Source organism: Bubalus kerabau, chromosome 12 (genome assembly GCF_029407905.1).
Source record: "Bubalus kerabau isolate K-KA32 ecotype Philippines breed swamp buffalo chromosome 12, PCC_UOA_SB_1v2, whole genome shotgun sequence".
Classification (NCBI taxonomy): Eukaryota; Metazoa; Chordata; class Mammalia; order Artiodactyla; family Bovidae; genus Bubalus; species Bubalus kerabau.
The window spans coordinates 75,889,302-75,915,480 of record NC_073635.1 but is presented as its reverse complement, the minus strand read 5'-3'; the positions used below and the strand labels follow the sequence as shown (position 1 = coordinate 75,915,480).

Below are 26,179 nucleotides of genomic sequence, written 5' to 3'. Positions count from 1 at the left end.
GCATCTGTGTCACGGGGAGGGGAGAGGGAGGCATTCTGATTGCTGAGAACGGTGTGCTGATCACAGTAGTTCTCCCAAGTTCTTATTCAAACACAGGAAGTATTTGTAAAGTTTTCTTAAACATTTTGGGTTTAATGACTTGAAATGTACACTTGATGGAAGCAAGCTTGTTTAGACTGTTGCTTGCTAATCACAGCCACATTCTCTAGGGAAACTTGAAGCAGAGAGCATGAAGGCAGTTTATGAAGTCACTCAGCAGCAAGGGGAGAATGTTCTCTAGTTAGAAAGTTGGATGGAATAATATGCTATGAGTGATGGTGGGCATGTCAAAGCTTAGTACTGGGGTTATTGTTCAGTCACTCAGTTGTGTCCTACTCTTTGTGACCCCATGGACTGTAGCACACCAGGGAGCATTTTGTATTAGTAATGGGGATTCTTTTACATTACAAGTGAATGAATCGCACTCTACTTGCTGTTAACAGTTTCCTTCAGTTGTGAATATACATCCAAGTTTATTAAGGTTCTGTGAATTTACATCTATATATTGCAGACATTATGTGGGTTCTATCACATACAGAAGGTTAGCGGCCTTACAGGAACTGATGCAGTGTTACCTGTGTCTAACTTGGATTTTAACATGTGTCAGCCCCATATCACCAAACCCCTGCATCCTGTGTTATCAGGTCTTCGGGTCTGTTCTGATCAGACTCCCACATTGCTGTCTACACAGCTCACCCTCCTGCTCCAGCCCTTCAGAAACCCCCCTGCCAACCATGTTCAGGATACAGCTCCAGGTCCTCAAACAGAGAACAGGCTTCTTTGCCGTCTGTTCCCATCAGCCTTTCCAGCTGTGCTGGCTTTGTGGTGGCCCTTTCTCATCCCTCCCTGGAGAAGGGAATGGCTACCCACTCCAGTATTCTTGCCTGAAGAACCCCATGGACAAAGGAGCCTGGCAGGCTACAGTCCATGGTCACAGAGTCACACATGACTCAGCAACTGACACTTTCATTTTCACTTTTTTATCACCCCTGTCTGTCTGTATATTCTGGTCCCTCTGCCCCTAAGCTAGGGAACAGTGTGTCAGGGCACAGAAAAAAGGTGAAAAACGGGTCCTGCCATTCCCCCTGCTCCTCCAGTGGGTACCTGTGCCCCCTGTCTTCCCACAGCCCACAGAGGGCTGCACTTGACCATTTATGAATACCCTCCCAAGCCCCCATAAGCTGTGAATGCAGGGAGGTGCCTCAGCCTGGCTTGTTCTGTCCCAGGACCCTTGCACCTGCTGTGTCTTCTTCCAGGGATGTTTCCCCAGAGAGTCTCAGGGCTCCCGTGTCTCCCTATTTAAGACAGCAGCCCCCCTTTCTTTTTCTTCACAGCACATGTCATGGCCTGAAAGGGCATTTTCTATACTCATTCTTATGTTCATGTTTATATGGTATATAATTTTATCTCCTGTCTTGACCAGTGGGTGTATCCTTGGCATGTAGGACAGTGCCTGGCTCACAAACCTCTGCTGACTGGATGAATGAAGGTGGGGACTCTGTCTTTTTTGTTTTATTTGGTACACATCCCTGTACCATTGGATGTGTCTACTCTTAACAGAGCCCATTATAGAATTATACGTGGTATTATAATTCCTGGTGTACTTCCAAACTAGTGTACTTCCATACTTCTAGACTTCCCTGCTGGCTCAGACAGTAAAGTGTCTGCCTACAATGTGGGAGACCCAGGTTCAATCCCTGGGTCAGGAAGATCCCCTGGAGAAGGAAATGGCAACCCACTCCAGTACTCTTGCCTGGAAAATCCCATGGACAGAGGATCCTGGTAGGCTAGAGTCCATGGGATCACAAAGAGTCGGACATGACTGAGGGACTTCACTTTCATATGGTTATTTTAAGATTAACCCAGCCCTTACATATTAATAACAATTAAACAACTGACTGTTGAATCAGTCATTTTTATGGCATGACTTGGAAATCTTTACTCTAAAAACTTGGAAAGTAGAGTGGTTTGGAGAAATAGTATTATATTTAATTAATTAATTTTTATGTATTTATTTGACTGCATTGGGTCCTAGTTGCAGCACACAGGATCTTCTTGCTTCATGTGGGATCTTCCGTTGGCGACACACAGCCTCTCTAGCTGTGATGCACAGGCTCAGGCACTCTGAGGCATGTGGGATCTTAGTCCCCCTACCAGGCTGCCAGGGATCTAACCTGTGTCCCCTGCATTTTCACATGGATTCCCAACCACTGGAAGTATCACCTGGGAAGTCCCCTAAAAAGCGTCTGAAGTTTAGTCACTTATCAGGCTCATGAGAGGGACTGAGCTGCAGTCCGCTGCCTCCAGACTCTTCATCTGACTAACTCACAAGCTGAGCTCTGGCCCAGGTCCCTGAGATTTGCGCTACGAGGGGCTCGGGCTCCCAGAATACCTGCCTGGAGCCCAGCCCGTGGTCACTGGGGTCCTGGTCCCACCCACTCTCTTCCTTGGAGGGGCTGTAGACCCTCTGGGGTGAAAATGGGGCTGAGTCCCTAAGGATCCGCCTTTAAAATGTAGGAGCAGTCTGAGGGGTACTATGAGAAGAACACACACACACACACACTGAGGTTTGAATTCTGAGGGGGTCTTGGCTAAGAAAATTGTGTGTCCTTTGAGCCTTGGGTGATTTTTCCCTCTGATTGGGACTATTTGGACTCTCATCTTTCATTTTCACATTCAGAAAGTTTTCAGTGCAAATAAAAAAAAAAAAAAATTACTTCCTAGATGGGACTGTCACCACTTCCTGGGGGTCTGCATTTAGAATGTAGCAGCAGTTTTTTTATTGTAGAAAAGAAACTAACGCTGCTGTTGGATGATTCCTGCTGTGATTTGGATTCCGTTCTGTCATTTTCATGTTTGGAAGGTGTTCAGTCCGAATGAAAAAAGACTTTCTTCCTGGATGGGACTGGGGATATTGTAGAGACTGATGGACGCCACACTGGCATTAATTTTCTGTCTAGTACTATTTTGGAAGAAGTATCTGAAAAATGCACTCTGGCAAAAGTTACCAAGAATCTATTTTTTTTGTTGCAATATGTACATCATTAATCATGAATAATCACCTAGAAAACTGCCTAAGATAAATGTACACATTTTTATATGACATAGATTCCTCATTTCCATTCCTGCTGCTGCTGCTGCTGCTAAGTCGCTTCAGTCGTGTCCTACTCTGTGTGACCCCATAGACGGCAGCCCACCAGGCTCCCCCATCCCTGGGATTCTGCATAGAGATAAAAGTGTTTTAGTTCAGTCAAGTTTTGGAATTTCAGTATTAGTTGTTTTTCTTTATGAAACATGTAAATGGGTTAAGCTGAGTTTTAGGCAAAAAAGCCTTAGCTGTTAGTGCCTTCTTCACGGGATTGCTTTATAGAATTTTTTAGCATAACTATTCTTTAAAGTTTGCTGCTGATGACTGTGAGGACCTAGTCAGATTTATTGATTTATGTTTATTCAATTTGTATTATTGATTTGGTATTTAAACTACAGATCTTTGCTGTGTTGTCTTTGTCTCATGTTTACAAAATATGTTTCCAATTTGGAGCAGCCCCATTAATGTGCTTTTGTATACTGTACGTTTTACGTTTGTAGGTATATTTGTCAAGCCTTGAGGGAGAAGATCACAATCTTAGTGACGCATCAGTGGCAGTACCTAAAAGCTGCAAGTTGGATTCTGATATTGAAAGCTGTAAGTAATTTCTAGAAGCCTGTGGAACTTGCTAGCACTCAGGTGTGCTGAAAGCCAGGCCTCTCAGCAGGTCGCTCCCCTTGGGTTCATGGTAAACACCTTCTTCTCCCTCAGTTTTACAGCTTCTTCTTCTCAAAGTTTGTGTTCAAGCCTTTGACAATGAATCCAAAAACCTATAGAAATGTCACTACTATACTCTGAGCCACATAAACCCTAAAGTGTATAAAAGTGCTACCACAGGGTTACTGAGTCATCACTGTTCTTGTGAAATTTGTTAAGGATAATGATGCTATTTTATATAGAACTTTTTGTTTTCCCCTTCCAGGATTTAAATCAAAGTATATTATTTGGAAATTAGAGATACTAAGACTTGTTTATATCCACGTGATTGTCATACGCAGTTTGCTAAAGAGCATCTTCCCTTAACACCAGAAGTGAGGTTGGGTATCTGAGCACCCGGGTCAGAGACGCCCACTCTGCTGGTGTCCCCAGTTGCTGATTTCACTGTCTCTTTCCATGCCTGATATGTGTGGGAGCCTGTGCAGCAGGACGATAAAGCTCTGCTTTATGGGGCTCCTGTTCTTATGGGGACAAATGTGACAAAGAGATAGGGATGGAGCTGATATCCTGGCTGCCTGCTTAAAGAGCTGGTGCCTCATGTGGCCTGAGTGACATGAAGGTGGGGGCCATGCAATCACCTGGGGTAGGCGGGTCTGAAGCAGGGGGTCCTAAGGAAGGAGCTGACCTGGCAGGTTGGAGAAACAACAGGAAGAGCAGTGTGTCTGGGGAGAGTGAACAGGGGGATGTGGAGGGAGCTGGTCTCTGAGCACTGGGCAGTGCGTGGAAGTGGAATGGAAGTCTTGAGCTGTCCAGAGCAGAGGAGTGATGTGGTCTGATGTGGGATTTAAAAGATTCCTTACTATTCATCTGGTCCCATTCACAGAAGGGAGAGGATGGCTGTCCTCTCGAAATTGTCAGTACTTGCTTGCAGAGTACAGCTGCAACCTTTGTACCACCAGTCGTTTCCTTGTGCGTCTTACAGATGTGAAGTGGAAAGTGGTAATTTCATTTAAAAGGTGCATGAATTTTGCCTCCCAAGTGAAATAACACAATGTATCCTGAATAATTTTCCAGTTCTGCAGTGTCAGATGGTACTAAAGTCTTCACTGAGTTTTTCCAAGGCTACACCTCAGGGGATAGGGTGAGAAGGGGTCCAGTGAGGGTCCTGGGTCATCTTCTTCCACCTGACTTGTCTTAACCAGAGTTGCTCTCATTTTATGAGTTTTTCATTTTAGGATTTTTTTTTAATAATATTTTGTTTGCCACTAACTAAATCAGCTGAGTCTTGTTACATGGGGTGAGAAAATTGTGAAAATATCTGCATATTATTTTATATGACTTTGTAAGGGAGGGAAACTGTGCAAGGATATGTCACATGTGTTCAAAGAAAATGATTAGATTGGCTGTAACTTAAAACAGAGGCCTGATTTGGGGAAGCCTCATTGGCTGTTTGTGGTTGGTTGTTCCTAAGGTTTTTTCTTGGATCTGGGTGCACTGATTGTGGCTTAGATTTTGGTTTGCTGGCTGCCAAGGCATTAGCACCACCCCAATCTCATGGCGTCCTTGTTTAGTTGCTTCAAAAGGTGGAATATTGAATTTTCAGCTGGGAACTTCCTGCATTTGTGGGGAAGCTATAAAATACTGTGAAGATGCAGCTCCTGGGTTCTCTGTCCAGGGCTGGTTCCTACATGTCCTGTCCCAGCTGAGTGCATGAAACTATGAAAATGACAGTGGTCAGTGAAGTTTTGATGAATGACTGTTACCTATGTAGTTGTGTCAGTATTTTTCTCTCCTGGAATATCCTCCCCAATTAATTTTTTTAAAAATTCTGCTTCTCACATGAGGTGTTTCTCAGTTCCCATGTTGTCTAAAAAGACTGTGCTGATCCTCCCACAACCTCTGTACTTCTTGCTTCCCTAAGTGCCCACGGTAGTTAGGTCAGTGGTCTCCATTCTTAACACATCATCACACATTTCTTTCATATCCCTCAGAACCTGACACAGGGTTTAGCAGAGAATAAAATGTTCTGTTCTGTGCAGAATTGAACTGCATTAGATTTGTCAACCACAATGTCAGACTCAAGGATCATTTCTTAGGAAAATCATAATTTATTACCAGTTAAATTTAGTTGATTGGTGTTCAGATTATATTACTGTTATCTAATGCAAATATATTCCTCTCAAATTCTTTATTTTAGGGCAAAACAGTACAATATGGAACTTACATTGGGCTCCTGAAATCGGGGGTAGATTTTGATTTCCTTTTAAAGAGGAATGAGGAAGAACCATCTCCAGATCTGGAATCTTCTACCCTGAAGAATCAGTCCAGACCCTTGATGAGAAGTGCTGCTTCAGAGCTCCAAGATGTGAGTTTCTCATCCCGCAATATGCTGCTGTATGTCTGCTCTTGGTAGACTCCTGGAGCTTCAGTCTGTTCCACTGGTGACATCTTCATTTGTCCTAAAGTAGATCCTAAGAGTCCAAGGCCCTGTTCCATGGAACTGGTAGAGTTAGAAGAGCATGAAGGGAGCAAGCCTGCTTGTGGTTCTCCTTTGGGTGTTGGATAGAGGATTTTATGGAGATCAGTAGTGGGTGCACTGCTATGACTTCCTGGGTGTATGTGACTCACAATGATATATGAACTCTTTCATTTACCATAGTTACATCCTACTCACTGTGGAAGCCCCCAGCTTCCCTTATGCATCCAGAGGCTTAATGTGAAGATCCCCTTAGACTGAGTCCTGATGTTGCCACATTAAATCAGCTACTTTTCCTATATTTTGGAATGTCCTGGCACTGCAGGTGACCAATGGTAGTATTTTGCCTCATTGTCAGATGATTTATGATGGATCAGAAGTAGCATGTGCAAAGAACCTGACAAACGGGAGACTTTGAAGTTAGTTCCCATCTTCCTTTCTTATCCTTTAAGACTGAGAACGACATCTAATCCACCTTGAATCCTAGTGGTTAGGAGAGAGCTGAGGACATCCTGTGCTCCTGTGACTGTATAATGCATTCTAAGTCCTTCAGATCAGATCAGAACAGTTGCTCAGTCGTGTCCGACTCTTTGCGACCCCATGAATCGCAGCACGCCAGGCCTCCCTGTCCGTCACCAACTCCCGGAGTTCACTCAGACTCACGTCCATCGAGTCAGTGATGCCATCCAGCCATCTCATCCTCTGTTGTCCCCTTCTCCTCTTGCCCCCAATCTCTCCCAGCATCAGAGTCTTTTCCAATGAGTCAAATCTTCGCATGAGGTGGCCAAAGTACTGGAGTTTCAGCTTTAGCATCATTCCTTCCAAAGAAATCCCAGGGCTGATCTCCTTCAGAATGGACCCGTTGGATCTCCTTGCCCTTATCTCCCTTAAAAACATACATAGATATCCTCAGCATCCAAACTCTGGATGATTCTGATAAGCATTTGGATTAATTCCTCAGTTTCTAAACTCAGGAATCACTCTCTGAAATTTAGGAATCAAATAGATTCAGATTATATGCTTGTCTCTTACTATCCAAACCCATTTTACTCAAATTCACTCTGTGACCTCAGTTTACTGTATTTAGCTAGTATTTTGAACCACAAGTATGTTGTATGTTTCATGTTTTTATGATTGAATGACACAAATTATCTAGAAGGATACACAAGTTTCATATCATTTTGTGTATTATTTTGGAACAAGCTTCTGCTGAGAGTCATGACTGACTTTAAGCAAAGCCACCCAACAGTGAATAACCTTGTACAAATGATACTTTCTTATTTCTAACAGATTCTTAGGAGTGGGATGGCTGGGTCCAAAGATAAATGCACACATGGTTTGGCCAGATATTCTCACACTCCTCTCCATAGGAGATGGACCATCTTGCACTTCTACTAGTGTATGAGACGTGTCTGTCTCCCCACAGTTTTGCCGTAGAGGGCTTTGTTGAACTTTTCACATTCGGGGATTCCTTATTTAAAATTTTGTCTCTCACTGCCATTTTTCCCTCCCAGACTGAGAATATAGAGGTCACACTTCCTCTAGAGGACCGTTTGGAAGGAAAAGTTGGTATTAAAACCTACAACGATTACTTCACAGTCGGTGCTCAATGGTTTATCATCATTTTGCTTATTCTAGTGAACATTGCAGCTCAGGTAAATAAGGACATTTATTTTGGTGTGTGCCCTCAGCTTGGTATTTACATATTTATACTGTATTTATGTTATCATTATTTTAATATGTATATGAAGATATTTATCTCAAAGAACTGGCTCATGCAGTTGTGGGATCTAGCTGGATGAATGTGAAATCAGAAAGGCAGGCCTGAAGGCTGGAACGTCTGGCAGGAGCCGACCCCTCTGTCTTGAGGCAGAATTTCTTCTTCCTCCAAGAGGCCTCAGGTTTTGCTCTTAGGGCCTTTGACTGACTGGATGAGGCCACCACAGTGTTGAGTGTGATCTCCTCTACTGTAGTCCTGATGATGGATGTGAGCCACATCCACAAAATACCTTCATGGCAACATCTAGACGAGTATTGAATCATTGGACACTGGCCTGCCCAAGCTGACACAGACAGCTGACCATCACAGTACCTGTCAAATGTTTTTTTCTTGGAAAAAACCCCCGCATTTGCACTATGATTACTGCATTTTGCGGTTCACTTGTGTTTGCTTTGAAATACGTTATCTGTGGGGAGCAAAATAATTGAAGGTTATCGGTATTATGTACATGATAGAGAACTTCCAGGGAAAAAATAATATCTTTTAAAGAGTTTAAAATGTAAGATGCTCTCCTCTGACCTGTAGCCATCTGAGGTGTGGGGCTTGGCACAGACCTGGGCGGAAAGGACCATCTCTGTTTTCTGGAGCCTTTCCATCCCCCATCCTATTGAGCGGGGTGTGAGGCTCTGTGATGTCAATGTGTGAGTGACTGTTGTTTCCTGCTCCAGGTTGCCTACGCCCTGCAGGACTGGTGGCTTGCATACTGGTGAGTGATTCCTGATCTGACCCAAAGTGCTGTGAAATCTGCATGAAATCTCACCTTCCCACAGTCACGGGGAGAAGGGAGGGGCTTGTTCAGCCTCCTCTTCTGACCCTCACATAGTTTCCCTGAAGAAAAAGTAAAGTTCCTGCTGGTGGAGAGTGACGCTGTCCTGGGGAGAGTCTCTCCCCAGGTCTGACCCTCAGCAGCTTCCTCATAGATGATTTTGAAAACTGAAGGTTGTGATTCAAATTGAATCTTTATAAGGTAGATGGACACAGAGCCCTGTGAACTGGGAGCCATTTTTCTAGCATAAAATACATTTCTCAAATTGAGTTTATATATATATATATATTTGAATACATTCTGTCTGAAGCATAATATTTTTTTCTTCCCTGTTCTATAGGGCAAATTTACAAAGTGCCCTGTATTTTGAGGTATTTGGAAAAGGAGAGACAATTGTTATGCTTGATCTGAACTGGTATTTAGGAGCCTATTCAGGTAAAGTTGAATTCTCCAGTCTATTATATGAGAGTGTGAGGTGCTTACAAGGAGCCTGTGTGAGCATCTAGGGCTTCCAGGCATAATTCAGTAATGTCTCAACAGATTTAAGAGTTTGATTTGCATTTGCTCTGTGAATTAACTAGAACAATTATCTTTAAAATCTAGAAGAAAGAAGTTGAATGGAGATTCTTGATTTATTGTGCACTGGATTTTGGTAGTTAAACCAGGATTGCACATTCAGAAAATCAGCCACTGTAAATACATGGTATTGTCTATTCTAATAGGTTGCTTTAGCTAAATCTTATATTGTTATATCCTTGGGCAATGGGATTAGAAACAGATCCCTACTCTGTGGTTCAGATTGTTCCAATTCTGTCTGAATAAGCTCTGGTTTTTATTGATCTTGAAGGTATGCAAAATCCCCTTCACCACACTGCTCATCTCTTGGGCATCACTAATTACTTGAGAGGCTAAGCGGGGGGAATCCAGCATCTGGGGATAGATTCCTTCTCTTTCTTACCTTGAGTTCACAGTGTTATCTTATCTCCAGCTGTGTGATTAATTTAACATGTGACTAATATTAACATGACTCACTGTATTCACAAGAGCTTAGAATATATATAATATTATACATTGTTTAAAGGATGTCATCATCTAAAATTTTAAATATCTTTTTATCCATTCATTTGTTGATGGACATTTAGATTGCTGCCATGTCCTGGCTATTATAAATATTTACTACTATGAACATTGGGGCATAATAATAAATAATAATAATATCAATTAATTAATTTTAAAATTATAAATAGAAATAATAAAATAATTTTATATTGGATTATAAATGATTGGGTTTCACTGGTTGCTCAGATAGTAAAGAAACTGCCCACAATGCAGGAAACCTGGGTTCGATCCCTGGAGAAGGGAATGGCATCCAACTCCAGTATTCTTGCCTGTGATATCCCATGGTACCAGGGTCCAGCCCCAGTTGGATCCAGCGATTCCCTCAGGAGAACGGCGTTGGTGAAAGAGGATAGATAAAAGGGGAGAGAAAGAGGCTTGATCTAACTGGTTTATGCAGAAAACCAATAAAGTTCGTAACACTGAACTTTCTCTGACCACAGAGGCCACAGGCGCCCTCTCGAATAGCTGAAGGTGCCCCACCTTAGGTACCTTCTCGAGTGGGTCTTAGAAGCCCGGGCAGTTAAGTGGTCTCAGAGAGCCCCCATGCTCCAATTAGTCATCCTGAAAGAAGAACAGAGAAGAAAAGGAGAGAAAAGGAAACAAGAATGACACAGGGAGACCAAGCCTGATGAGCAAGGCCCATAGCTTTATTTTCAAAAGGAGTTTTTATACCCTAAGTTGTACATAGAGGATAATAGTGAATGCAGAGTCATGCAAAGTCAGCATTCCTTGACCCTTATCGAGACCAGGCTTTCTTTTCTGCAAACTTATCATATACAAATGCTTTAGGTGATTTACATCATCTTCTGGCCAGGATGCCTATTAACATTTTATGACTCTTTGTTCTGATAAAGGTTAGTTAACCAGAAAACTTATTTTCTCTAAAAGTAATTTTCTAAAGTTTGGCGCCACTCTCTGAAAGCACTAGATAAAGTTGCATTCCTATAAGGCAAAGGTGCAGTGGGCTGTAGCAAGGAAAGAATTTACTACCTCAAGGGTCTAAAGTTGTTAACACCAAGGCCACTACTTATTTTTTCTATATACCAACTATATTAATTAATTATTAATTAATTAATTATACTCCCAGGGACACAGTGGGTAAGGGATATGGAAACTTGGCAGCAAGCATTAGCTCAACAATGAAATCTTTTACTAGTTCTATTCTAATAATTTCTAACTCCCCAAGAGGCTCTATACTATTTGAATATCTTAAGCTGCCTGTGCCTCTCACAGTTGGGAGGCTGTAAACAATCATATGTGTAGCTATAGGAGTCCGGATAAACCTGTCAGGCAAGTTAAGAGAGCCATCTGAGGGGTTTGGATTGAAACACTCCTATTATGCCCAGGAGGCTTATTAACTAGGGCCCTAAGTTGATTTCCTTCAGAGACAGGTGGTTGAGGATAGCCCCCTGTTAATATCAGAGGAGTTGATGAAAGTCATAAAATAGTAAAACAGATAGATTCTGGTTTTGGGGTAGATGCTCAAGCAGATCCAGGGGGCCCCTCGAGTCCTGACTAGCCTTGGCCGTCAGGGCTGTCCCGCATGACCTTGTCAAGGGTGGGAACTCCTGTGCTGGCTCCCAGCACCATGGACTGAAGAGCCTGATGAGCTATGGTCCATAGGGTTGCAAAGAGTTGGACATGACTGAAGTGACTTAGCATGCACACATAGATGATTAACAACATTGTGATAGTTTCAGGTGGACAGCAAAGGCACTCAGCCATACATATATTCATTCTCCTCCAAATCCCTTCCCCACCCCTCATCCAGGCTATCACATAACTGAGCAGAGTTCCCTGTGTTATACAGTAGGTTCTTATTGGTTACCCACTTTAAATATAGAAGAGTGTGCATGTTGATCCCAAACTCCCTAACTATCTCTTCCCCTTTCTTCTTCCCCCTGACAACCATAATTTCATTCTCTAAGTCTGTCAGTACGTTTCTGTTACATAAATACATTCATTTGTATAATTTCTTTTTAGGTTCCACCTATAAGGGATGTTTTACAATATTTCTCCTTCTCTGACTTACTTCATTCAGCCTGACAATCTCTAGGCGCACCCATGTTGTGGCAAATGGCATTATTTCATTTTTTTTTAATGGCCATGTAATAGTCCATTGTATGTGTGTACCACCTCTTCTTTGTCCATTCCTGCCAATGGTTATTTAGGTTGCTTTCACATGTTAGCTGTTGTAAACAGTGCTGCAATGAACATTGGGGTGCATATATCCTGGTATGTATCCTTTTGGACTATGTTTTTCTCTGGGTATATGTCTAGAAGTGAGACTCCTGGACTACCAAGGTCATATGGTAGTTCTATTTTTAGTTTGTAAGGAACCTCCGTACTGTTCTCCATAGTAGTTATATCAATTTACATTCCCACCATAGTGCAAGAGGGTTCCCTTCTCTCTGCAGCCTCTCCAGCATTTATTGTAAGATTTTTTGCTGATGGCCATTCTGATTGATGTGAGGTGATACCTCATTGTAGTTTTGATCTGCATTTCTCTAATAATTAGTGATATAGACTATTTTTTTTTCATGTTGACCATCTGTATGTTTTCTTTGGAGAAATGTCTATTTATGTCTTCCACTCATTTTTTGATTGGATTGTTTATTTTTTTTTTATATTGAGCTACATAAACTGTTTGTATATTTTGAAGGTTAATCCCTTGTCAGTTGCTTAGTTTACAGTTATTTTCTCCCATTCTGAGGATTGTCTTTTTGTCTCATTTATGGTACCTATATATAATGGGATATTACTCAGGTACAAAAAAGAATGAAATTAGCTGATTTGTAGAGACATGGGTGGACCTAGAGTCTGTTATACAGAGTGAAGTAAGTCAGAAAGAAAAGCAAAAAAAAAAAAGCACATATTAACACATATATGTGAACTCTAGCAAAATAGTACAGATGAGCCTATTTGCAGGAATATAGATAGTGATGTAGAGAACGTATATATGGAAACATGTGGGGGAGGTGTAGGAGATGAATGGACAGGTTAGGATTGACATATATACACTACCATACACTAGATAGCTAGTGGGAACTTGCTGGATAGTACAGGGAACTCACTACAGTGCTCTCTGAGGACATTGAGGGGTGGGATTGGTTGAGAAGGGGAGGTATAGGAGGAGGGGATATATGTACATATTGCTGATTTACTTCCTTGTACAGAAACTAACACAACATTGTAAAGCAAGTATATTCCAGTAAAAATAAATAAATAACAATATTCCCATAGGAAACACTTGTATAAACTGTCTACAAAGCATGTGTTATATAAAAATCCACTCTTTGAAATTTGGTATTTATTTTATGAATCACTTGCTAAGAAATCTAAATACATTAGCTGTTTACCTTCTTAATTGGTGGACTATGGGGGCTTTAAGGAAGAAGGAAATGATTCTGTTTTATATTCATATAGGGTAGTGGGCTAAGGCAAATGCTTGTTGATGGAATTCAGGAATCTGAGCAGGTTTCAGAGTTTAACACTGATGTGTCAGCTGAATGGAAAAACACTACATGAAGGAATATTTATTACAAGGGGCATCACTCCTTTATTTACCATTGTGAGTTGAAGAGATGTTCGGAGGGCTATTTTCATTTTTATATGGATCAGTTTAGTTCAGACCAGATCAGTTGCTCAGTCATGTCCGACTCGTTGCGACCCCATGTACTGCAGCACACCAGGCTTCCCTGTCCATCACCAACTCCCAGAGTTTAATCAAACTCATGCCCATTGAGTCAGTGATGCCATCCCACCATTTCATCCTCTGTTGTCCCGTTCTCCTCCTGCCCTTAATCTTACCCAGCATCAGGGTCTTTTCAAATGAGTCAGCTCTTCGCATCAGGTAGCCAAAGTATTGGAGTTTCAGCTTCAACATCAGTCCTTTCAATGAACATTCCAGACTTATTTTCTTTAGGATGGACTGGTTGGATCTCCTTGCAGTCCAAGGGACTCTCAAGAGTCTTCTCCAACATCATAGTTCAAAAGCATCAATTCTTTGGCACTCAGCTTTCTTTATAGTCCAACTCTCACATCCATACATGACTACTGGAAAAACCATAGCCTTGACTAGACAGACCTTTGTTGGCAAAGTAATATCTCTGCTTTTTAATATGCTGTCTAGGTTGGTCATAACTTTTCTTCCAAGGAGTAAGTGTCTTTTAATTTCATGGCTGCAATCACCATCTGCAGTGATTTTGGAGTCCCAAAAAATAAAGTCTGTCACTGTTTCCACTGTTTCGACATCTGTTTGCCATGAAGTGATGGGACCACATGCCATGATCTTAGTTTTCTGAATGTTGAGCTGTAAGCCAACTTTTTCCCTCTACTCTTGCACTTTCATCAAGAAACTCGTTAGTTCTTCATTTCTACAATAAGGGTAATGTCATCTGCATATCTGAGGTTATTGATATTTCTCCAAGCAATCTTTATTCCAGTTAGTACTTCATCCAGCCCAGTGTTTATCATTATGTACTTTGCATATAAGTTAAATAAGCATGATGACAAAATACAGCCTTGACATACTCCTTTTCCTATTTGGAACCAGTCTGTTGTTCCACATCCAGTTCTAACTGTTGCTTATGACCTGCATAGAGATATGTCAAGAGGCAGGTCAGGTGGTTTGATATTCCCATCTTGTTCAGAATTTTCCACAGTTTATTGTGATCCACACAGACAAAAGCTTTGACATAGTCAATAAAGCAGAAATTGATGTTTTTCTGGAACTCTCTTGCTTTTTTTCCATGATCCAGCAGATGTTGGCAATTTGATCTCTGGTTCCTCTGCCTTTTCTAAAACCAGCTTGGACATCAAGAAGTTCACGGTTCATGTATTGCTGAAGCCTGGCTTGGAGAATTTTGAACATTTCTTTGCTAGCGTGTGAGATGGGAGCAAATGTGCAGTAGTTTGAGCATTCATTTCCTTTCTTTGGGATTGGAATGAAAACTGACCTTTTCCAGTCCTGTGGCCCCTGCTGAGTTTTCCAAATTTGCTGACATATTGAGTGCAGCACTTTCACAGTATCATCTTTTAGGATTTGAAATAGCTTAACTGGATTTCCATCACCTCCACTAGCTTTGTTTGTAGTGATGCTTACTAAGGTCCACTTGCCTTCACATTCCAGGATGTCTGCCTCTAGGTGAGTGATCACACCATCATGATTATCTGGGTCATGAAGATCTTTTTTGTACAGTTCTTCTGTGTATTCTTGCCACCTCTTCTTAATATCTTCTGCTTCTGTTAAGTCCATACCATTTCTGTCCTTTATCGAGCCCATGTTTGCATGAAATGTTCCCTTGGTATCTCTAATTTTCTTGAAGAGATCTCTAGTCTTTCCCATTCTATTGTTTTTCTCTATTTCTTTGCACTGATCACTGAGGAAGGCTTTCTTATCTCTCCTTGCTATTCTTTGGAACTCTGCATTTAAATGGGTATATCTTTCCTTTTCTCCTTTGCTTTTCACTTTTCTTCTTTTCACAGCTATTTGTAAGGCCTCCTCAGACAGCCATTTTGTTCTTTTGCATATCTTTTTCTTGGGGATGTCTTGCTCCTTGTCTACTGTACAATGTCACAAACCTCCATCCATAGTTCATCTGGCATTCTATCAGATCTAGTCCCTTAAATCTATTTCTCACTTCCACTGTATAATCATAAGGGATTTGATTTAGGTCATACCTGAATGGTAGTGGCTTTCCCTTTCTTCAATTTAAGTCTGAATTTGGCAATAATGAATTCATGATCGGAGCCACAGTCAGCTCCCGGTCTTGTTTTTGCTGACTGTATAGAACGTCTCCATCTTTGGCCGCAAAGAATATAATCAATTTGAGTTAGATGTTGACCATCTGGTGATGTCCATGTGTAGAGTCTTCTCTTGTGTTGTTGGAAGAAGGTATTTGCTATGACCAGTGTATTCTCTTGGCAGAATGCCAAGAGCCTTTGCCCTGCTTCATTCTGTACTCCAAGGCCAGATTTGCCTGTTACTCTGGGTGTTTCTTGACTTCCTACTTTTGCATTCCAGTTCCATATAATGAAAAGGACATCTTTTTTGGGTGTTAATTCTAGAAGGTCCTGTAGGTCTTCATAGAACTGTTCAACTTTGACCTCTTCAGCATTACTGGTCAGGACATAGACTTGGATTACCGTGATACTGAATGGTTTTCCTTGGAAATGAACAGAGATCATTCTGTGTTTTTTGAGATTGCATCCAAGTACTGCATTTCAGACTCTTTCATTGAATATGATGGCTACTCCATTTCTTCTAATGGATTCCTGTGCACAGTAGTAGATATAAAGTTCTTCTGAGTTACATTCACCCATTCCAGTCCATTTTAGTTTGCTGATTCCTAAAATGTGGAATTTTAGGAATTTTATGGCATTCACCCTTGCCATCTCCTGTTTGATCACTTCCAATTTGCCTGGATTCATGGACCTAACAGTCCAGGTTCCTTTGCAATGTTGCTCTTTACAACATCGGACCTTGCTTCTATCACCAGTCACATTCACAACTGGCTGTTGTTTTTGCTTTGGCTCTGTCTCTTCATTCTTTCTGGAGTTATTTCTCCACTGTTCTCTAGTAGCATATTGGGTACCTACCAACCTGGGGAGTTCCTCTTTCAGTGTCCTATCTTTTTGCCTTTTCATACTGTTCATGGGGTTCTCAAGGCTGGAATACTGAAGTGGTTTGTCATTCCCTTCTCCAGTGGACCACATTTTGTCAGAACTCTCCACCATGACCCATCAGTCTTAGGTACTCCTACACGGCATGGCTCATAGTTTCATTGAGTTAGACAAGGCTGTGGTCCATGTAATTAGATTGGTTAGTTTTTTGTGATTGTGGCTTTCAGTCTGTCTGCCCTCTGATGGAGAATGATAAGAAGCTTATGGAAGCTTCCTGATGGGAGAGACTGACTAAGGGAGATACTGGGTCCTGTTCTGATGGGCAGGGCTATGCTCAGTAAATCTTTAATCCAATTTTCTGTTGATGGGTGGAGCTGTGTTCCCTCCCTGCTACTTATCTTGGGCCAAACTATGGTGGAGGTAATAAAGATAAACTATGGTGGAGGTATGAAGACCTACAAGACCCTTTAGAAAGTGAAAATGAAAGTGAAGTTGCTCAGTCTGACTCTTTTCGACCCCATGGACTGCAGCCTACCAGGCTCCTCTGTCCATGGGATTTTCCAGGCAATAGTACTAGAGTGGATTGCCATTTCCTTCTCGGGGGGATCTTTCTGACCCAGAGATTGAACCTGGGTCTCCTGCATTGTAGACAGATGTTTTACCATCTGAGCCACCAGGGAAGTCCTAACTTTTTAGTACTATCACCCCCAAAAGATGTCCTTTTCATTATACGGGATTGGAATACAAAAGTAGGAAGTCAAGAAACACCTGGAGTAACAGGCAAATTTGGCCTTGGAGTACGGAATGAAGCAGGGCAAAGGCTAATAGAGTTTTGCTAAGAGAACGCACTGGTCATAGCAAACACCCTCTTCCAACAACACAAGAGAAGACTCTACACATGGACATCACCAGATGGTCACACCTATATCAGATTGATTATATTCTTTGCAGCCAAAGATGGAGAAGCTGTATACAGTCAGCAAAAACAAGACCTGGAGCTGACTGTGGCTCAGATCGTGAACTACTTATTGTCAAATTCAGACTTAAATTGAAGAAAGTAGGGAAAACCACTAGACCATTCAGGTACGACCTAAATCAAATCCCTTATGATTATACAGTGGAAGTGAGAAATAGATTTAAGGGACTAGATCTAATAGACAGAGTGCCTGATGAGCTCTGGTCGGAAGTGCGTGACATGGTACAGGAAACAGGGATCAAGACCATCCCCATGGAAAAGAAATGCAAAAAAGCAAAATGGCTGTCTGGGGAGGCCTTACAAATAGCTGTGAAAAGAAGAGAAGTGAAAAGCAAAGGAGAAAAGGAAAGATATAAGCATCTGAATGCAGAGTTCCAAAGAATAGCAAGAAGAGATAAGAAAGCCTTCCTCAGTGATCGGTGCAAAGAGATGGGGGAAAATAACAGAATGGTAAAGACTGGAGATGTCTTCAAGAAAATTAGAGATACCAAGGGAATATTTCATGCAAAGATTGGCTTGATAAACGACAGAAATGGTATGGACCTAGCAGAAGCAGAAGATATTAAGAAGAATACACATGAGAACTGTACAAAAAAGAGCTTCATTACCCAGATAGTCACGATGGTGTGATCACTCACCTAGAGGCAGACATCCTGGAATGTGAAGTCAAGTGGGCCATAGAAAGCATCACCATGAACAAAGGTAGTGGAGGTGATGGAATTCAAGGTGAGCTATTTCAAATCCTGAAAGATGATGCTGTGAAAGTGCTGCACTCAATATGCCAGCAAATTTGGAAAACTCAGCAGTGGCCAGAGGACTGGAAAAGATCAGTTTTCATTCCAATCCCAAACAAAGGCAATGCCAAAGAATGCTCCAACTACCGCACAATTGCACTCATCTCACATGCTAGTAAAGTAATGCTCAAAATTCTCCAAGCCAGGCTTCAGCAATACATGAACGGTGAACTTCCAGATGTTCAAGCTTGTTTTAGAAAAGGCAGAGGAACCAGAGATCAAATTGCCAACATCCGCTGGATCATCAGAAAAGCAAGAGAATTCCAGAAAAACATCTCCTTCTGCTTTATTGACTATGCCAAAGCCTTTGACTGTGTGGATCACAATAAACTGTGGAAAATTCTGAAAGAGATGGGTATACCAAACCACCTGACCTGCCTCTTGAGAAACCTATATGTAGGTCAGGAAGCAACAGCTTGAACTAGACATGGAACAGCAGACTGGTTCCAAATAGGAAAAGGAGTACATCAAGGCTGTATATCGTTACCCTGCTTATTTAACTTATAAGCAGTGTACATCATGCGAAATGCTGGGCTGGAAGAAGCACAAGCTGGAATAAAGATTGCTTGGAGAAATATCAATAAACTCAGATATGCAGAGGACACCACTCTTATGGCAGAAAGTGAAGAGGAACTAAAAAAGCCTCTTGATGAAAGTGAAGAAGGAGAGTGAAAAAGTTGACTTAAAGCTCAACATTCAGAAAACGAAGAGCATGGTATCCGGTCCCATCACTTCATGGCAAATAGATGGGGAAACAGTGGAAACAGTGTCAGACTTTATTTTTGGGGGCTCCAAAATCACTGCAGATGGTGACTGCAGCCATGAAATTAAAAGATGCATACTCCTTGGAAGGAAAGTTATGACCAATCTAGATAGCATATTGAAAAGCAGAGACATTACTTTGCCAACAAAGGTCCGTCTAGTCAAGGCTATGGTTTTCCAGTAGTCATGTATAGATGTGAGAATTAGACTGTGAAGAAAGCTGAGCACTGAAGAATTGATGCTTTTGAACTGTGGTGCTGGAGAAGACTCTTGAGAGTTCCTAGACTGCAAGGAGGTCCAACCAGTCCATCCAAAAGGAGATCGGTCCTGGCTGTTCATTGGAATGACTGATGGTAAAGCTGAACCTCCAATACTTTGGCCACCTCATGCAAAGAGTTGACTCATTGGAAAAGACCCTGATGCTGGGAGGGATTGGGGGCAGGAGGAGAAGGGGACGACAGAGGATAAGATATCTGGATGGCATTAGCGACTTGATGGGCATGAGTTTGAGTGAACTGCGGGAGTTGATGATGGACAGGGAGGCCTCGTGTGCTGTGATTCATGAGGTCGCATAGAGTCAGACACGACTGAGCCAATGAACTGAGCTGAACTGAACTGAATGAATATAATGGTGACTTCCCTCAAAAGATCCCATGGATGTAATGCTAAAGACCGTGCCCCTAACCCTGCTGCATTCCACCACCAACCCACACCTTCACTGGAGACTCCTGGACACCCATAGGCAAGTCTCCTCTGGGGTCATTGTTCCTTCCTCCTTGGTCCTGGTGCACAAGGTTCTGTTGTGCCCACCAAGTGTCTATTTCCCAGTCCTGTGTAAGTTATGACAGCTCTATGGTGGGGTTAATGGCAACCTCCTCCAAGAGGACTTATGCCATACCCACACCCAGAGCCCCTGTCCCTGTGGCAGACCACTGCCGACCCCATACCTCCACAGGAAACTCTCAAACACAGTTCTGTCTCAGTCTCTGTGGGGACTCTGGGTCCTGGTGCGCACAAGGTTCATTTGAGCCCTCTGAGCATCTCTGGCAGGAATTGGGTTTGATTCTAAACATGAATTCGCCACTTCTACTGTCTTGCTGGGGCTGCTCCTTTGCCCTTAGACATGGGGTATCTCCTCACAGCCGCTTCAGTGCCTACCATCTTACTAGGTTTTCCCTGACCTTGGATGTGGGGCTGCTCCTTCTGACTTTGGATATGGTTTTATATGCATAGTGATGCTCATTTATCATTGATAAAAAATTTTAAATGATAATATTTATTTACAAATGCTTTGTGTTTCCTTAAAACACTTAGTGAGAGGTTAGTTGCTTGTTTAGATTATCTATAAATTATTATTTAGGTTATAATTATCTCTTGTCAAAATATAATAGTTTCTTGCTATTTCTTGAATAGCAATAGTTTGCAAACTAATTAATTGTTAGTTGCAAACAATTAAGTTGTCTGTTTGCAACTTAATATGGTCCTTCTGTACTCTTTAAAACTACTTGGACCTAGAAATTGCTATGTTATTTTTTATTTATTTTATTTTTATTTTCACTGGAGTATAGTTGCTTTACAGTGTCATGTGAGATTTTGCTGTACAACAAAGTGCCATCAGTCATATGTACAGTACACATATATCCCCATTTTTTTTTTTATTTCCTTCTCATTTAGATCACCACTGAGTAGAATTTTCTGTGCTATAAAAGTAGATTTTCAAGTAGCTACTTTACATAGAAGTAAATTTTCATGTAAATTTACTGTTTACAAGGAAATGGTAAGTCATTTCTCCTGTTCCTCTTCCTTCTCACACTGATATCTAAAACTGAGGTATGCTTTGTGGAATATGTAACTAGGGGGATTTGAAATGTGGCAAAGGGAAGAAGATCAATTGTTTTTCATAATCATCTTTCTTTTTGTTTTTAAAAAGTGTTTAAGTAACTAAAGTTTTTTTTTTTTTTTTTAAGTTTTATTTATTTTTGGCTATGGTGGGTCTTCATCACTATGTGGACTTTCTCTAGTTGCCAAGGGCAGAGTCTACTCTCTAATTGCGATGTGCAGGTTTCTCATTGCATGGCTTCTCTTGTTTCAGAGCATAGGCTCTAGGGTGTGTGTACTTCAGTAGATGCAGCCAGTGGGCTTTAGTAGTTGTAGTTCCTGGGCTCTAGAGCACAAGCTCAATAGTTATGGAGCACAGGCTAAGCTGCTTTGAGACATGTGAGATCCACTTGGGTCAGGGATCGAACCCATGTCTCCTGCATTGGCAGACGGACTCTCCAACACTGAACTACCAAGGGAGCCTGTAATTATCTTTCTTGTGAGTTGTTATTAGAACTTGTAAGTGAATTAGGAAAGCCTAGAATGAAACTGTAATTTATATAAGATATTTCCCCCCTCTGTTGTTTCTATTTAGTGAGAGAAAAATAGTGATTTTCATATTCTTCTTTATAAATGTATTTTGTGACAGCATCAAGTTCTTATACAACCCATTTCATATGTATATTTACATAAATATACATTTATATATATATAAATTTATTCTATAGTCTACATGTATAAATTTTTATATAAATCTTATTTATAGAGTAAAATACACAATATCTTTATAAACTGTCTGTCATGCTTTAACATCATTGAGGATAAGGCAGAGATCTTGTACTGAGTGATGTTTCTTTATTTCAGGTTTAACTTTTTCTACCATCCTTTTTGGCATCACAAGGTCTCTGTTGATAGTCTACGTCCTTGTTAACTCTTCACAAACTTTGCATAACAAAATTTTGTGGTCCATTTTGAGAGCTCCAGTATTGTTCTTCTATAGAAATCCAATAGGTAAGTCAGACACCAGGTTTCTCAGTGAATATGTCTTGTTAACACATTTAATTCCTGATTACATTTGATATTTGAAAATGGAAGAGATGCTTAGAAGAAAATCACCATTCATTTTCTATGAAAAGCTTCACTGATATTCTTTCCTACCAGAGAAAATCTGAATAGGAGTATGTAACCTTTTATTCCAATTTATGTGTGTCTCTAAAGATAAATGAATGTTTACTTTGCAGGATGATTTATGAATCCATTTGTAAGACATATGAAGCACCCAACATATGATGCAAATGTGTTGAAATATTTTTGACTAGTTGTTGAAATGTTCCTGTGTTAATAATGTTAAGCTAACTAGGAAGGACCTTCTTCCAGGAACATCTCTATAGGAGACAGGCTATGTGTTTCTCTTTTTCATTGCTCATCCATTTCTGGGATCACAGAGGTCTGACATGTGCTCATATTTTGAGGTTTACCTAAATGGTAATGGAAAATTGATTAAAACACAAGATCAGTTAAAAGTATAAATCATCTTCAATAAAATCAACTCTCTAGTTTTATAATGGACTTTTGGTTATATTTAAGAGGTCTTGTGGTACATAGCAGGTGGATCTTCAGTATTAAGTAAGAGTGTCCCTGATGGTTTTCCAGTGGTTGCTTCCTCTACTTTGAGGCCTTTGACCTGTATTGCTTCAGGAGACAGCCTCCTGACCTGGGTTTCTGTGAAGAGTCAGTTCTTTAGTGAACATGCCCACTCTGTTCAGTTGGTTGTACTTGTGCTGAGGCCCAGGGTGGCTTTGTTTTCTCCCAGGTGATGACTGACAGGGCCTGCTGAGGCAGGGATGTGACTGGAAGGAGGACAAGTGTAGGCTCAGCCTGGTCATCAACTAGGCATGTGACTGAGGCCAAAGCAGGTATATTCTCCTGGCCAGGCAAATCTCCAGGCAGGATGCTGTCATGGTCTTAAGTGTGGACTCTGGAACCAACTGGCTGGGTTCAGTCCTGTTGCTAGTTACTAATAGTAATAGTTATAGTTATGTGAATACTTCTATGCTAGTTATTTAATTTCTCTGTGTCTTGATCTTCTTACCTGTAAAATGAGGAGCTGTTCACACACCAATATCTTGGTATTGTGGGCATTAAGCAGGTTAATAATTCACAGCACTTAGCACAGGGTCCGTGCCTAATGAACCTCTGTGAGAATGATGGCATGGTGTCTGGGAGCTTCTCTCCTGTGAAATGGGAATAACCACTGCCCTTTCTGTTCCACAAGACTGTTGTGAGGATTAAATAAGAATGTCGAGGGCAGCAGCTCATAAATCTGTTCAGATTTATTCAGCACACGTTGTTTAGTCCAGGCAGTGAGCAGAGCACAGGATAGTAAACTGCAGAGGCCCACACAACTCTCATGTTATTATGAAGCCAGAGTGAGGAAGGGATTGGAGGAGTCCATGCTATTATGGGTGTGAAGTTGCTTCACTTTGCCTGTTAGTGTGAAAACTATAGTCACAAAGTTGGGAGCATTAAGTGGGACTGAATTTCTGTTCTCACAGCCTCTGAGTGTTCATGACCACAGTTAACCAGGCTCTTTATAGTCAAGACCTGTAGGCTTCTCCAGATGCTGACTTACTTATATTGAAGGACTTGGGATCAAGTTTAAGTCCTGAAGGCCACTAATTTTAGAGCAGTCAGCACACTAATATTTATCTTGTGTCCCCCTCCTTTAGCTCTTAGCACGACTTCATTCCTTCAAGAAAATAGAAGCCCAAATAAGTATTGCAAAGATAGGCTGCTTTGCCCAAAAGGCTTGGGGGCTGTAAATTGCTTACTCTTTTAGTGGTATATTAAATTGAACTCTTTCCTATCTTTTATTTTCAAAAGTGGAATTTGTAATGTCCCCTGCATTGACAAGCAGATTCTTATCCACTGTATCATCAGGGAAGTCCCTAAATACATGTGCTTTAAAAATATTGTTTCGATTTGTGCACGTATTGTTTCTCTTAAGGTTCCTTTATAAGGAAATGGGTATTTTCTTGTATCCTGTTCTTGCAGGAAGGATTTTAAATCGCTTCTCGAAAGACATTGGGCATATGGATGACTCGCTGCCCCTGATATTTCAAGATTTCATCCAGGTAATGTACCAGTCCTGTCAGAGTTCTCACAGGGAAGAGCAGAGTGCCTGTTTCTCAAGGCTTTCTCACAGGGGCTGAGGGTAGGCTTTCAGCCTGGTGATATGCCCTGTTATCCTCAGTAAAGGTTATATTTGTGAGAGAAGGGTGCAGCTGTCATTGGGAGGCTGAGCTAACATGAGTGACATCTGGGGCAGGAGTGGCTACCCAGTCACATCAAGGTTGGTCTGAAGCAGTGACAGGCTGGGTAATTGGTTCTCCCTCTGCCTTCCAGATGTCTGGTGTGGATTCCCTTATTGTGAACACATTTCATAATAGAGAAAAAAATCACCTCTCATGGAAAGATAGCCTAGATGAACTAAATTATGCATTGTATTGGGCTTCCCAGGTGGCTCAGTATTAAAGAATTCACTTGCCAATGCGGGAGACACAAGAGACAAGAGTTCAATCCTTGGGTCAAGAAGATCCTCTGGAGAAGGAAATGGCAATCCACTCCAGTATTCTTGCCTGGAAAATTCCTTGGGCAGAGGAGCCTGGCGGGCTATAGTCCATGGGGTTGCAAAGAATCGGACATGCACAATGGATCGTATTACCACAGAGGACAAATATTTACTGCACTATTTTATTTGGATAAAGCCAATTGTGGTTACTTACAAATAAAAGATTGGTAAAAATAAGGTGAAAATAATACTTTAACGAGGAAAAGGTTGTTGTTTAGTTGCTAAATTGTGTCTGACTCTTTTGTGACTCCGTGGACTATAGCCCGCGAGGTTCCTCTGTCCATGGGATTTCTAAGGCAAGAATACTTGAGTGGGTTGCAATTACCTTGTCCAGGGGATCTTCCTGACCCAGGGATCAAACCCATGTCTCCTGCATTGGCAGGCAGATTCTTTACCACTGAGCCACCTGGGAAGTCCAACAAGGGCAATAGAGAGCAGTTATTAAAGATACAAAGCCTTTAAGCCAGTAATTTGATTCCAGGATCAAAGTCATTTCAGAAAATGTCTTTTGTTTTGTAGGCAGTTATTCTTTTCACAGGTTGATTGCTCTGTCTTAAGGTGTCTTAAAACAAGAGAGGGAGAGAGAGAAAGACCTACAGGAATACCTTCTATCGAGTCTCTCTTTTGTCTGTGAACTTGAGATTCTAAAGAATGATGTAAGGTCATCTCCACTCTCATCTCCTCATTCAGTATCATTGCTCATGTGGGGTGTATTTTTCTGTTATTTAATTCTGTCTACTTTTCAGTTATTTAGTCTGTGGAGAATTTTCTTTTTCTTCTCAGGTGTTAATTTTGGAAATGAAACACATTGTCAAAAGCTGCACACAGAAATGCAGCAGAGATCTGACTGCAGACAGTGTAGCCTGTGGGCATGGCTTCAACTGTTATCAGTGTGAATTACTCTGAGGCTCAGAGGCAGAGGACTTTTACTGCAAAGATGTCTGATTTTTTTTTGTTTTCTCTTCTGCAAACTTATTTTATAAATGTGCCCTTCTGGGTTTAACTATGCAATTTATCCCCAGAAACTATTTTTGCTTGAAAACAGTGTCACATTTTAACAGTGATTGTGAATTACTTTGAAAATATTTTGTGAATGGTTGTTTCTTTGCTATGGTAAGGTGGGCTAACTTGGGTTTCTGCCATGTGCTTACTAGCACATGGTTAGTTAGTGGTCATAGTCAGATTGTCACATATTTTTGCATGATATATAGAGGGACAGGGACAGATACTACCTGATTTCAGTAGGAAACATTCTCATTAAAGAGGAGGGAAAATTCCAGTCTTGCTGATTTCCAATCCCAGCTCTGCCACTTGTAGTTCAATTATCTTGAAGTTGAAGGTGGAGGTGTCCTGTAGGTCATTGGAAGTAAGAGTTTGGTGTTTGAGGGAGAGACCTGGGATGAGCATGGAGCCTGTGTACCCTTCACTGAACAGGTAGTAGCTGAATCTGTGAAAATGACAAGATTGCCCAGAGAGAGGGAAGCATTTTTAGGGGCCAATATAAGAAGACTCGATATCAGAGAAAAAGCAGAGAGAGAAGGGGAGGAGAGGAGACACAGTGAACAGCAAGAGAGAAAGAAGGAAGTAGGTTGGGGAATCAAGGAAGGACAGATCTGCTCAGTGCAAACGAGACGGTGAGTCTGTGAAAA

General features: G+C 41.4%; 1 protein-coding gene across 1 annotated transcript in view; it reads left to right on the top strand.

Annotated features, from left to right (window-relative positions):
• Nucleotides 1–26,179, top strand: part of LOC129624250 (ATP-binding cassette sub-family C member 4-like) — a 180,227-nt gene that overhangs the window by 74,060 nt on the left and 79,988 nt on the right. Inside the window, exons 14-20 of the mRNA XM_055541910.1 lie at nucleotides 3,628–3,724; nucleotides 5,982–6,149; nucleotides 7,775–7,915; nucleotides 8,709–8,746; nucleotides 9,147–9,241; nucleotides 21,764–21,910; nucleotides 23,954–24,033. Of these exons, the coding sequence (XP_055397885.1) occupies nucleotides 3,628–3,724; nucleotides 5,982–6,149; nucleotides 7,775–7,915; nucleotides 8,709–8,746; nucleotides 9,147–9,241; nucleotides 21,764–21,910; nucleotides 23,954–24,033 (766 nt within the window). The remainder of the gene's footprint in view (nucleotides 1–3,627; nucleotides 3,725–5,981; nucleotides 6,150–7,774; nucleotides 7,916–8,708; nucleotides 8,747–9,146; nucleotides 9,242–21,763; nucleotides 21,911–23,953; nucleotides 24,034–26,179) is intronic.